Here is a 15,011-nt window from a genome sequence, read left to right on the forward strand (position 1 = left end):
CAGTACCAACTCTCTGAAATTTGTGTGTCGCTTTTTGTCGAAAACAAAAATCTTGAACGAAACACCAGTCTAAACACATTACAAACTTTTTAAATACAAAACTTTTGTAAGTTTTAATTTATTTTTTAGAACAATGCCACTAGAATATTCCGCGCATTCGTTCAACTATGTGGATTACTTCCAACGTGCCACGGCATTCCTCAGCGAGCACCGATGGATCTTCGAGCAGTCCAACACGAAGTTTGTGCAAGCCGGCATTCTCGATGCGTTTCCTCGCACGTGGATTCAGGATTTTAAGCGCGCCAACAACGAAGAGCTCAACCAAATTCCGTTGGGATATGTGAATGAAGCGTGGTGTGATGATTTTAAGCAATTCTTGAGGTCAGTGGATAGTCTTTCGGTGGAATATGAACGGAAGTGTGATAGTTTAGATGGAAATCCAGCGACTGTGAAAGGTATAAGTCCTAAGAAATTGTACGAGATTCGTAATTTAACGAGTCTTATTGGTGATATATGCGAACCGAGTGAGACTCTGCTTGATTTTGGATCAGGATTGGTAAGTATTTCATAATAACTCCTAGTACCGTAATACGGGGCAACATTGATCAGTTTCCGGATGTTTCTTAAACATTTCATTTAAAAATTGCAAATCTTGCAAGATTTATAAATTTAAAAGATTTTTTACTTAAAGAAAAATGCCACAGAGTATTAGTTGCTTAATAATTGACTTAGATAAAATAAAACAACTATTGAAGCCTTATTCGCTTAGAAATGGAGACTATTCAACAACCATCATTTTAATACCGTTATATAGTACATGCTTATTCAATGAGCTTACCTTGACTGTTCAACAATGGTAACATTATAAGTAGGAACTACAACGTTTATTCCACATTTAAACCATCAGGTTTTCATAGAACATACGTAAATACTTGTTCAGCGTTTATTTAACAGGATTGCATGACGAAAGTCCAAAATTTTTATTAAAATAAATAAATTGTAACAAATCTTCGCGAAGAATTATTTGAAGTACCTATTCGAAAAAAAAAATGAATTCATTTTGAGTGAAAAAAAATGAACTCTTGAAAAAATCTTCCTAAGTATTCTTGAAGAAATGTTTGCATTAGTTTATGGAGGAATAATGTAAGATTTTCTGTAATAGTTTATGAAATAGCATCTTCTTATATTAAACAAATACATGTAGAGAAAAACATTGAGGCTCAGGATTTTCTGGGTATTTACTCAGGATTCACTATTTTTTGTTTAATACGAATCTTTAATTTTTGAAAGAAAACACTCAAGTGATCAGTTTAATCATACTAGCTTTAAAACACGCTCTAGAAAATTATCTAATAGTTGTATTCGAGTAAAGTGAAAGCCTTTGCTAAACTGAGCGAAAGCTTTTTCTTTATACGACCTATTACGGTCCAAATAAAGACCTTAACTTTCCTTGTAGTTGCTCACAATTTTAAGTAATACATCAAAATCTAAAATGTCGTAGACAGTGTACTGCGATACGCCAAACTTGGTAAACAAAATGTAGCGCTGAGCCCGACAGCTATATTTTTATTTCGTCTTCAAACCAAATTCAGTACTCTGAAATGTTTCTGAAAAATTACTGGAAGGTCGGGGAAAGTCAGGGAATTTTATTTTCCAAATTGAGTCGACACCCTGTAGAGGATTGCTTGAAAAATTCACAGCAAAAATTTTTGATTCTCTTTTGATTTATCCTAATACTCCACAAGGTTTTCATAAATAATAAAATAAGATTTAACTGGGAAAATGTTCTTAGTGATTTCTCAGAGAAGTTTTCAACAAAGCTATCTGCATTTTTTCAAAGAAAATTGTCTAAGTGTTTCTCTAGATTTATCTAAAAATCAATTTGATATTAATCCCCGAATTCCTTACCCATATTTTTTCAATTCAATAATTTCAAAGTTTTTAGTGGAATGGGTTCAGCTATTCTTTCATAAACTCTTCCGTGCAAATATTCAAAAATTTTCCGAGAAATTTGTTCAGAGATTTCTCTTTTTTTTATTATTAAAGTTCAAATTGAATTTGGAAAAATATTGAACTCTTATCGGGAAACTCAACCTCAACAGTAAGTTCTGTTATAAGCGGTAAATGGGCTGTTCAACAGCATTTCAGTGCCAACTGGCAGCATATAACATTTTTGAATGCTTTTAGGCATTGTGATCCACAAGCCCTGAAATTATACCCTGTATACGGGTATACAACGCTATGTTACAGGGCTTGTAAACCCTGTGCCTATTAGCAGTACACAAGGGCTGTGAATGCTTATAAACGGCTTGGTGACATGACGTTTATGACAACAAAGCCGAAACAGATTTCAATCGAAACAAATTTAGATTCGATGATCAAATTTGGTTAAAATGTATTCTGAACAGCAGAATGATTGCAGAAGAAGTCCAGAAATTCATGAGTGGTGGAAACAATAAGGATTTAAATGCTTCCGATTTGCAATATTCCTGATAAAGAACTTTCTCATTCCGAACCATAGCAAGAACAGAGAGAGAGAGGAAATGAAAAATGAATCATGAAAAAGTTTTTGGCATTATTCCGCGAGATCATCTCATTGGAAAGAAGGATTAGTTGTTAAGGGATTTCACTTCCACCATTATATCGTCCCCTTAATGCTACAACTAGATAACTCGAAAATCAAAATTTTGGGATGTGCAACTTTGAAAATAAGATCGTTTTACAAGGTGACGGTTAATCGCAGAGGATATGGTTCAAAAATAAACTTTAACTTGTGTATTTTGAATCACACGCTTATGAGCTGTAGGTATTTTACAGATCTAATTAAGAAAAATGTTTTGGCATATTGAAGTCAAAAATTTCAAATTTCGAGTTATCTAGTTGTAGCATCAATGGGACGATATACTGCAATGTAGTCCGTGGCCTCTTCCATGAGTTTGCTAGCATCCTTACCGGGGCTAACTGGATACCTGGGTAATCTCTTATGCTTTAAATACTATCCTGGGCGAACTAAATCATCAATGCATAGGTGGAGCAGTTGGAAAATCTAGGGAAAATCATGTGATAGGAGCCTCGGAAACATAAGTTCGAACAACCTGGATCACGTAACAAAAAAACAACTCTGATTAGGAACATAAAAAGGTAGAAAAGGACGGAAAATAAACAAACATGTTTTTTTCTTTTTCTTCGATCCATGTGCTATAAAATTTTGACACTCCTCACTTCAGAGACTTGGAACGAGTAGGTCGTTTATCAGCCGAATAATTCGCCAAAAGTGGCTCTATAGCAGCTCTTAATTGCGATATAGTTCCAATAAGCTCTGATAGCCAAGCCTTTAAGTCGACTATAGAACCAACTTGGTGCCGTTTTATACGGCTTAGTGGTTACTTGGGTACGTATAAGAACTCTGAAAAATTTTAAAACTCCTGGAATTCATTTTTCTTCTTTAGATTCTTTAAAATGTTGCTTTTTGGAGGACGAATTTTTGTACGAAGGTTCCTAAGAATACGTCATGTGAAGGAAGAAGAAACAACAAAAGGTTAAAGTAGACCAAAACAACCAAAGATAAGTGATTATCTATATTTGTTTCTCTAGAGGTGAATCAATGGGCTGGATAAAAAAACAATAAACTGCAGGATAATTGAAATCGCTCAAATCATATTAACAAAAAAAAAAAACATTTTTTTCAAGGAGCTCCATCAGAATCTTCATAATTAAGCCAAAAAGCCTCTAGGAATTCCGCCTTGAAAATGTACAAGAATTCAATTCCAAAATATATATTTTTTTGCAGAATTTATAAAACAATTTTTGAAACATTGTTTTAAGGAAGAACTTCACAAATTTCTTCATGTATTTCTTAATTAATCCCTGCCTAGTTATTTTGATAAATTGCTAATTTCGGAAGTAAAAATATGCCTGGGATTTTTTAATAAATTTCTTCTGGAGATTCGGGGCCCAGATAGCCGTAGCGGTAAACGCGCAGCTATTCAGCATGACCATGCTGAGGGTCGTGGGTTCGAATCCCGCTGGTCGAGGATCTAAACTAATCTGAGAAGCAGGCTTTGTCTCAGTTGGGACGTAACGCCGGAAAGAAGAAGAAGAATTCGAAGCCAAAAGACATTCCAAAAATACTTTTCGTATATAATTCCTGTAGAATCTGGAGATTTGAAGCAGAATTTACGGTGGGTGCCCCGTAGACTTATAAAACTTTATTTTTCTCGCATACTGAGCTGGGCTATAGTTCATAGCAGTACTTAAAAATACAATAAGATACTCGAACATGCTATTGTACATATAGTGTTTAAACATCGTCTAAATATTTTGCTTGCCTTTGGTGTACTAAACACAATTGTTGAACATTGTTTGTGAAAAGGTCTCAACTTTTCGAAGCAACCAGCTATATTACAGTTTTATAATAAATGAATAATCTCTATGTAAACATGTGGTTGTATTAATACTGTACATAGGCTGTTATTTTGGATTACGGTGATCATAGGTAATAAGGACTTCGAAAACTTTTCTTCTACAATTGAGTAATTATTTGTTAAATAACCCTGTTAGACAAACGTTGCATAAGCATTTCTAGATGTTTGATGATAACTGGTGGTTTAAATGTTGAATAAGCATTGTAGAATCTACTTATAATGTTACTACTGTTGAACAGCCAAGGAAAGATCGTTGAAAAACAGGTACCGTAATTTCGGGTGAAATTGATCATTTTTCACGGTTTTTCTAGTCCGTTTTCTATAATGTTAACAATGCCAAACAACTAAATGCAGGAAAACAAGTACGAAGGTGAGCCTCATCGACTTATGTACCGAAATTTTCTAACAAATGTCATTTTAGTGTTAACAAATACCTCTTAAATAAAAAATCAGAGGATCTCATTTCGGGGTGAAATTGATCACTTGTCAATGCCATTATTGTTAGTTTCCAAAACAACTCTATATGATAAATTTGAGCTCCCTGAATCCGAATATGCTTGTAAAATTCTTAACAATGCAATATTTATATAAATAACGAATAGTTAAATTTCAAGAATTACGCGGAAAACGCCTAAATGTATGCAATTTCCTAAGGAAATCAATGATATCTAACAGAAATTCAATTATTTCAACCATATGAGCTAATTGGTACGAGTTTTAGTGATGAAATCTGGTTTGGGGATATATCTCAAGCATCCTCACAAACTTTCAGGTTTATACCATGTTCAAATCCTTGCTTATAAATAGAAGTTCATAGCTGTTTGTTAATACTGTACCGTGCATGATTTTGAAATTTTACGTAATTTTCATAGTAATAAACATTCTTTAACGTAAAAAACTTCACAACACACAATTCTACAATGGTTACGACAAGCAACGTTCATTTACTGCAGCTTACATTGATATTTGTGTTCCATTACGAATAAATAAAATCGTGTGGTACGATGATCAATTTCACCCTTCTGATCAATTACACCCGATTTTACAGTACTATATTACGTTAATAACACGGTTGTTATTGAATTGATTCTCCATTAGGTACTGGGCGATCAACGCTTGAATAATAGTTAAATTTTACCTAGGACAATTATTAAACAACTCATAGCTAAATAAAACAGCTCTGAGAAAAAAAAACCTGTTTCCTGGGAAGTTGATTAGTACTTGTATGTTGAAGAGCTTTCCGATTACGAGCAATGGTGGTTGATACGTTGAGTGCAAAACATTTTGCCTTTTTTTTCATTATCTTCACTGCAGTTTAGAGCCATGTAAGTATTGTCGAAAAAGTGACAAAACAAGTCAAGCGTGTGCTAGAATAAGGGCGTAAGTCGCATGATCGATTTCTCTTCATCGATCCTCTCTTTTGCGAATAAAGGTGATTAGACGCAAGTATGTCGGCATTTTTTCAACTTAGGACGCAAGATTGCGTCGCTAACAAGCGGTCTGAAGTGAAAAAAATATATCAAACCCGCATCTTGTCACTTTTATTCACAGAAGAGAGGATCGATGAAGAGAAATCGATCATGCGACTTACGCCCCTATTCTAGCACACGCTTGAAATGTTGTTAAGTATTAAAAAAAAATATTTTACTCTATGTCACACATGGAACAACGGAATCTAAATGGATAGAAACAGCTGATCTTCTATTATTATAGAGAAGCTATTAGACAACCAAACGAAATTATCAACCAACGTTACTTCTACTTTGGTTCAACTAGCATTTAAAATAACATGAAAGTGAGGAACTAAAGTGCTGCTTTGAACATATGCAACATTTGATCATCACTTTATACCGCATATACTTTTGTTCAACAGTCACAGCTGTTATAAAGCACTAGTTAAGCAGACATGTCTATTAATCGCCCAAAATTGTTTCTTGGGTGGACACTTTGACAGAACGTACCTTCGTTCTGAACTTCCGAGCGCTGTCCGGAAAACTAATTTACGCTACGTCTTCGACTTCACCGCGAACTTAGCTTGGCTTCGAGCTCTCCCGAATAAAACACCTACAGTTAAGCTACGGCAAAGTCTACGACGCATCGGAGTCCGCACTAATCGTCCAGGACATGGCGCAGGAGCATAACATGAAGCATGAATATGTACATGACGGAAAGACATACAACATTTCGCTGGAGATGGAAGATGGTACGATTGAGGTTAGGGTACATGATTAGACAGTTCCTCACAGTTCTCTGGCTTGTAAGATGATCACGAAGATAAAAATCACTTCACAACTTCACAAACAATCAGCGCAATGAACACCAAAAGACCGGGTTCTCCTCTTCAAGCCGTCATAAAAAATGCCGACAAAAGGCAAACAAGATCGTATATTTGAGTCAACAGCCAGGATCATTGGTAGAGTTTATGAATTGAAAAACGTCAACCAAAATTCTCTTCTGATCGCATTCGATTTCGATCACGCATTCGATCGAGTCGAACACAGTTTTCTCGCCAAAACTATGGAAAGAATCAACTTCAATCAAGGATTGATTAACTTGCTATTGCAGTTTGCAAGACATAGTCACTAAAAATTTTAATTAATGGAAAAGTCAGAACACATTTATATACCCCTTATCGATGCTGCTTTATGTAATATACTTCCAACCGCTGGGAATTGCGTTCCATGAGGATTTTGATGTTCTTCTGCATGAAAATTGGACCAATGTTCCCAACGGTTTTCAGAAATGTCTTTGGATGAACAACGTTCGGCAGTTGAACATCGTCCAAAAGATGATTTTGATCAATACCCTCGCATCATCCAAGTTGCGGTATACTGCATTCGTTTTACCATTACCAAAATAATTTTTTGTTGCATCCATCTCACAAATAGAGTCATATCCATGTATGGTAAGCCATGAACAAAAATCGCGTTCGAAGCTCTCATTCTACCAAAAACAAAAATGGGACTTCACTTGCATTCACCATCATTCAAGGCTAAAGCGTTACTGGTTAACAGGATGATTGCTCGTGATCTACCATTTTTAAGGTCGTTTCTCGAAAATAATGCAAATCCTTCCAACATCATACATGTTCCTCGACGATATGAACATTTTAAACAGTGAACGAAACGGCTTTTCTCCTGGAAAACATATCGAGAAACCCTATAACATCAAGTGAAGCATATCAACTCTTCCTAAGGCGTATGAAAGCTCCAAAGAGAATTCGGGTAACGATAGTATACGATAGTACATGGGAAAGTTTTGACCAATGAAATACTATTCAAACGGAACAGGTGCATGGATCCTTTTTATAATGACTGTCCTGGAGAACCTGAAACTGTCGTGAATCATTTCTTTACATGTAATAGAAACAATCACATCTGGGGCATCAACGAAATCTGTTTACACAAGCGAATCATCGTTTGCGAACCCTCAGCTTCGAAGACTGGTTGTTTCCCGTTTTCAACAATGTCAGAAGATCTTTTCGGACATTTTTGCTCAAAACTTTACCCACAGACAAGCAGACGTAACACTTTGAACAAATTCCATTAAAATCCATCATCCCACCATCATCATCTGGTGAGCATGTTGCACGAAACCACTGTTTTGTGCAACAAGATCTACAGATGGCGGTAGTGTGAAACGTCAAACGCGAAGCAAAACGATGCACGCGCCTCTGGGTGTGAAGTTTGAAACATAGCAGATTTGATATGATCGTTAAATAAGTGGTCGATCGAAGTTTCTTCAGTGTTACGTCTGTTCGTCTGTGCTTTATCTATTCTGTTTAATTATTCAATTGTTGTCTATTCTGATTAATTTTTAATTGCTTAGAACTACCACAAAATAAATTACAGTATAACAGCTTTGGATGTCAGTACTTGTGCAAAACATATTAAACTTGCAACATTTGCATTGTCAAATGAAATTTTCAATAAACATACAGAAATCTGATCAACATCACCCCATTTTACAGTACTCAAATAGTTTGAAACAACTTTTAATTTCAGGGTTACTTAAGCCAGAACCTACATTCAGCTCACCAACTCAGGGTTCTCGGTCTGGAGGGAGATCCTTATCGCGTTCAAGCTGCGCAGCAGAGGCAAATGAAACTCTTCCCAGATTCCCAGGAACATGTGAAATATGTTCAGCACTGCATACTGGAGGAATCATTCCCTCAAATCCAAGATTCGTGTAAATTAGCATTTTCCGAGGACTTAAACTCAACTTACGCAATTGTTGGTTTGCATGCCTGCGCGGATCTCTCGATTACCGCCATAAATATGTTCCTCTCGCACGATACCATCACCAAGCTGGTGATTATGCCTTGCTGCTATCATAAATTGGAATGCGATTCCGACTCCAATTGTGCAAAGTTTAGGAATTTCCCCATCAGTGATCCTTTGAGGGACGCCACAGAAATGGTATCGAATTTCATTGGGAGACCATTCCTGCGACTAGGCTGCCAGCAAACATCAGCCCGCTGGAGAAACATGACCCCAGAGGAACATGCCGCCCATGGATTAGCCATGTTTGAACGAAGCCTGGTGGAGGCCATCGTCGAACCGGGGCATAAAGTCACCAAAAGGAAAAACTTATCTAACAGTGGGAGTGGTTCCATTCTGGACAAATATCAGCTGTGCGACGAAGCGGGTTCAGAACTGAAATGGAGTGACCAGCAATACAAGGAACTGGAGAAGCTTAGTGAAAAGTACCCCGATGGAAGTCAATTGGCGGAATATTTGACGTGTCTTCAAACATGCTTGCAGGTATTATAGAGGGATTCCACGGAGGCATGCAAGTCGATTCTGATCGACCATTTCAAAAATATCTGAAACTTTGCACAGTTTTTCAGTTCCATCTAAATCGTCATTTTCCGATATCAAATCTTCAAGTTGAGTCACGACTAACTTTTCAAAAGGGTGTATGTGAAAATGGTTCAAAAATATTCAAAAAGCTGCACAGCAAAAACGGTTCGTTCGATTGTTAGACAACTAAAGAACAAAGTTAGACAACTAAATAAAGATTCCAAAAAAATACAAACAGTAAAAAATTTTTTTTTTGCATTAAAAAACATCATTTTTGTCACAAAAACTCAAATATTTCAAAACCCTATCGGAATACCAACGTAATTTTTTGAGGGAAAACGGTCCATTATATTAGCTATCTACCATAAAAATTTGGTGATGGTAAGCCAATAAACAAAAAAGTTATGACATTTCAGATATTTCACAAATTTGACACTCAGTGAAATTTTTTTTTTTTTTTCATTGTTAATTTTTTTTTAGGACCGCAGTTTGTTGCTGAATTTTTTGTTAAGGGTACCACATGAGGTTAACAAGTTGTTTTCATGTTTTTATTTAATTATTCATAACCTTTATAGCATCTATTAGAAAGTTAGACGCGATCCAGTGTTGTGATCTAAAGTCTTGATAGTGTCATATTTTTTATTGTACGTAACTGAAGAAAAATTCTCTCAATAGTGTTGAAACCTTTTGATAAAAGAAACCTATAAGAAATCTAATATTGAAGACAAAAGCTACAAAAAAAGTTTTCTATACAGGTATACGACTAGTTTACCTGCAAAAAGTTTACCTCGTAGAGAACAAGGCGGGTCTATACCCAGGTGATCTAGTATACGTAAAGCAGGTCGGTTTTCTCGGCGCTGGTTTTCTCCACAAAGTTAAAATCTGATTACACCTGGGTATAGACCCGCCTTGGTAGAGAATAGACTTTGTTAATCATATTTGGGAGAAAGCGAGTAACTTCAACAACATCAAAAACATGATAGGTACATACCATGAACATACTCACGAAAAAGCTAAAAATATACTACCACTATGGTTATGAAAGATTTAATTGTAAAATTTTTCTTCAGTCAAGCAAACGACACCAAACTAGTCAGTAAAAACTTAAAAGTGATTTTGTTTATTAAAATCTAACGAGCAACATGAGTAGTCGCTTTCTCAACTGTTGCGAAAGAGCTACGAAATCTCACCGAAAGCACCATAGATAAACTGAAAGCGGCTGGTTATGCTCCAATGTCTACATTGAATACAAATTTACGCATTTGTACGTCCTGCCGTTTAAACGTTGACAAACGGGCAATCTGTACATCATCGGTGGATCAGGTTGCAGGAAGTTCGAAAACAACAACAACTGAGGAATTACTAGATGCACCGACAACAACTGAGGAGTTACCAGAAGTACCAAGTGCAGATAGTCTTGCCACGGTACCATCAGCGACATCTGTTTCAACAAATCAATCAGAAGATGAGTGCATCCAGAAGGTCAACATCGAACGCTTCAACGAAGGGATAGCTGGAATAAAAGTGACTCCGATTAAATGGACGAAGATGGGTTACGTCAATTATCCCGAGAAAAAATACCGTGAAATCAACGAAGCTGTACGAAGAAACCTCTTCAAATTAGGACCTGAGGATGTGGAAAATACAGACTACGATGAGGTAATTATGAATATGAAGGAAAGGTTCTCGAATCTAGCCACGACAAGGAAAGAAAAATTATTGATTTTGTCGATGCTGCCAAGCTCGTGGTCTATTCAAGACGCCATTGATGAGTTCAAAACCAATAGAAATACAGCAAAAGAGGCAAAACAATTCAAAAATAACTGTCTTGCAACCAAAAATGCTAGGTCGAGTACTTCATTAACAGATGAGACAAAAGAAAAAATAATTCAATATTTTGAAGACGATGAAGTAAGTAGAGCTATGCCTGGCCAAAAAGATTATGTATCTGTAAAAAAGATGGAAAGCGTCAAGCAATCCAAAAACGATTAATGATGACTACTTTGAAAGAAGCGTATAAAATATTAAGGTAGGTTTTTCCTCATTTGCAAGCCTTCGTCCAAGGCAATGCAAGCTTCTATCCAATTCAGGAACACATAATGTTTGTGTGTGCACAACACACGAAAATATTAACCTAATCTTACATCGTTTGAAAAGAATCAATTTATCAAAGGATATTTAAATGTTAACTGGTAGTCTTTTGTGTGAAAATACAACATCAAATTGCTATCTACGATCTTGTTCGGATTGTCCAGATTCTTCATCATTGGAAAATACTTTATTCGCTGAGTTTGAAGAAAATTATATTGATCAGTTATCATTTGAGCAATGGGTGACCACGGATAGGTGTGACCTAGAAACTATTGTAAAACCTGTAGATGAGTTTGTGTCATTTTTTTGCTTGAAATTAGAAAGTTTAATTCCTCACGACTTTATTAAAACAGAGCAATCCCGCTTTTTAAAAAATACGAAAAATACATTACAAGATGGTGAGTTTTTAGTCATTTGTGATTTTTCTGAAAACTATAGCTTTGTATTGCAAGATGAAGTGCAGTCCCATCACTGGAACGTACAACAAGCTACAATTCATCCATTCGTTATTTATTTCAATGGAAGTACGCAAATTGAACATTTTAGTTTTATTGTAATTTCCGAAGATTTAAGACAAGACTCAGTATCTGTAAATTTGTTCATTGCCAAAATGATTAACTTTTTACGCGTTGATAAGGATAAAGAAATCAGAAAGATATATTTCATGTCTGATGGAGCAGCATCGCAGTACAAAAACCGTAAGAATTTTTCGAGCCTATGTCAATTTAAATCAAAGTACGGAATTGATGCAGAATGGCATTTCTTTGGTACGTCACATGGCAAAGGTCCTTGTGATGCTATTGGAGGAACCATAAAGCGCATGGCCACAAGAGCAAGTTTAGCCAAAGAACGTGAGCATCCAATTAAAACTGCAAAAGAACTATTTGATTGGGCGAATCGCAGAAAAGAAGAAGATTTAACAAAATTATCATTTTGTTTTACTACTACTGAAGAGTACGAATTAACGGCATCAGAGCTCAGCGAGCAATATAATAACGCGAAAACGATCCAAGGAACCCAAAAATTTCACTGTTTCATTCCATTGTCAGAAAATAAAATTAAAGCAAAACTATACTCGAACTGTACTGATAATGATGCAAAAGTGTTCGATATTGTAAAAAAATTGAATAACAATAAATAAATAAATAAGTATTAATAAAATGTTTTCATGATCTCATAACGCATTCCCAAATCCAAAACTTTTAAAGTTTATATATAACATTTAGAAACTCATCGATCATACTCTAAAAAAAAATATCCTGGTAAAAAAAAATTATTTTCGTGTAATCTGTTAATTCATTTTAATTTATACATATATACATATACATATAATATTTATACATAGACATAATATTTATACATATAATATACATAATACTAATGAATACATGAAAACGACTTGTTTAATTCACGCAAGGCCCTTAACAATAAAATCAGCAACAAACTGCGGTTCCCGTAATAACACCGAAAAAAAAAAAAAATTTCTACTAAATGTGAAAATTGTGACATGTTTGAAATGTCATAACTTTTTTGTTTATTGGTTTACCATCACCAAATTTTTATGGTAGATAGCTAATATAATGAACCGTTTTTTCTCAAAAAATTACGTTGGTATTCCGATAGGGTTTTGAGGTATTTGAGTTTTTGTGTCAAAAATTATGTTTTTTAATGCAAAAAATTTTTTTTACTGTGTGTATTTTTTTTGGAATCTTCATTTAGTTGTCTAACTTTGTTTCTTTAGTTGTCTAACAATCGAACGAACCGTTTTTGCTGTGCAGCTTTTTGAATATTTTTGAACCATTTTCACATACACCCTTTTGAAAAGTTAGTCGTGACTCAACTTGAAGATTTGATATCGGAAAATGACGATTTAGATGGAACTGGAAAACTGTGCAAAGTTTCAGCTCAATAGAAAAAAATTAATTTAAAAATTTACCAAATTTTGGTGCTGTTGCTTGGAATCACTCTATAGTGACACGAAGTTATTAGTTTCTTAATGTAACGATATAAATATACTGTTCTCTCTTTTTTGCAGCCAATATGCGAGAACCTTATCCTGCTGGATCGTATGTGCCACATCGAAAAAGAAGCACAGAGTCGGAACATTACCGTGCGGTGTAAACTGGTGAAATTTGCAAACGACAAACTTTCTCCGCGATGCTTTGTTATAATAGTCGAAAAGATAAATACTGATTGTTGAATATATCAATATGAACAATACTTAAATCATTCAATTTTTTTTTGTCAGGAATGTCTCTTAGAAGTGTTTCCATGAATTTCTTCAAGTATTTCTTCGAAATAATATCTAGCAAGTCGTTGACAGCCCGACCAAAAATGACTCCCAGGTCTCTTTCCTCCCTCACTAATCAACACCTTTTCCGTGGCGATTGTGAAGATGCAGAGGTATTCTCGGTCTCTAGAAGCCACAACCATTTGTAGCAGTCTGGAAATTGGTAAATATTTTTGTATATAGTTCGTGTAAATAAGGTTGTTGGAATAGGTTGTAAAGACATGTAATTTTTAAGAATGAAATTAAATTTAAAAGTATTCCCTTAGCGTAGGCAAACAAACGAACTGGCAAACGCTTCCCCAGGTCGAAGCCAAGATGGGAAAGGGAAGGCAGCACGACTAGTATACAAGTTGTCCAATGTAACTGGGTAGTCACGACAGTACATGAAGACTTCCGGGAAATGACGCACTTCCGAGTGCATTCGAGATACACTTTCCCTTATCTGAGGCTTCACAGACTCGATCATTTCGTCCTGTTGATAGACTCACACTCAAATTTCAATCAATACGCTCTCCTGTGAGACCAAACTCATTAGAGATCGGCTTCGCAAATTTCACGCTTGAGATTTTGATGCAAAATCACTCAATGAACTCGGGATTTTCCCGTTTGGCCGTTTTAGTTCGTAGCCAGCTGGAAAGATCCATAAATCCTTTCAAGGAAATTAAATGGACTCGCCCTCAGGGAAGTCTCATTCGGGCAATTTGAAATTGGACGCGTGGTCTCCCTAGTGGAGTGGCGCTTAAGCCACGTGTTTTTGAAGCGGATCACCCTGTTGGCTGCAAATTGGCGCCCAACCTGGTTTCTTCGAAAAAATTTATTTAATCTTTGATGTAGAATTAATTTTTGTGAAATATTTATGTGGTATTTATGGATAGTTTTAGGTTCACGTGTTGATATTTTTGGAGTAAGATTTATTATAATTTTGAATTTTGTGGAGATCCTCTGATCCTTGAGATATATTATTTGGAGGATACTAAGCTTTGTTAAAAATTGAATTAGGAGCTTCCGATAAGAGGGAAGAGTGAGGAGACGAGAAACGACGTTGAGGCGAAATATTGGATGCTGATAATTAATTTGTAAGATTTTTGTGATAGTTTACGCGTTGAATTCCAGTTCTTTTTCTTGATTTCTTATTATATTTGAATTGAATATACGATTATCGGAATGGCTATTAGGCTGCCATTTGCGGTTCATTTGATCAATGATGAGATAGGTTACGAGCTTCCGATAAGAGGGAAGATTGAGGAGACGAAAAACGACGTTGAGGCGAAATATATAATATATATTATTGAGATACTTATTCAAAGAAGATGGTTGGTAAATGGCTGGGCATGGCGTACCATTGGTACCTCGCGTACCTGAAGAAATAAAATAGACCCCTTTGTGTGGTCCTTAGCCTCTTGC

The 15,011-nt window shown here is 35.6% G+C and overlaps 1 protein-coding gene across 1 annotated transcript; it reads left to right on the forward strand.

Moving 5' to 3' along the window:
* The first annotated feature begins 24 nt into the window (after positions 1-24).
* On the forward strand, positions 25-13,544 carry LOC110675890 (protein RRNAD1-like). The gene is made up of 3 exons (XM_021841860.1): positions 25-556; positions 8,429-9,187; positions 13,353-13,544. The coding sequence occupies exons 1-3, from the start codon at positions 134-136 to the stop codon at positions 13,515-13,517; spliced, it is 1,347 nt and encodes a 448-aa protein (XP_021697552.1). The 5' UTR covers positions 25-133; the 3' UTR covers positions 13,518-13,544.
* The last annotated feature ends 1,467 nt before the right edge of the window (positions 13,545-15,011 follow it).

Source organism: Aedes aegypti, chromosome 2 (genome assembly GCF_002204515.2).
Source record: "Aedes aegypti strain LVP_AGWG chromosome 2, AaegL5.0 Primary Assembly, whole genome shotgun sequence".
NCBI lineage: Eukaryota > Metazoa > Arthropoda > Insecta > Diptera > Culicidae > Aedes > Aedes aegypti.

What these genes read in the sequence shown, in the direction of transcription:
- LOC110675890 (XM_021841860.1), top strand. Translation starts at nt 134, where the DNA reads ATGCCACTAGAATATTCCGCGCATTCGTTCAACTATGTGGATTACTTC. An exon ending in TTGATTTTGGATCAGGATTG is followed by an intron (nt 557 to 8,428) that starts GTAAGTATTTCA and finishes TTTTAATTTCAG; the next exon opens with GGTTACTTAAGCCAGAACCT. An exon ending in GTCTTCAAACATGCTTGCAG is followed by an intron (nt 9,188 to 13,352) that starts GTATTATAGAGG and finishes TCTTTTTTGCAG; the next exon opens with CCAATATGCGAGAACCTTAT.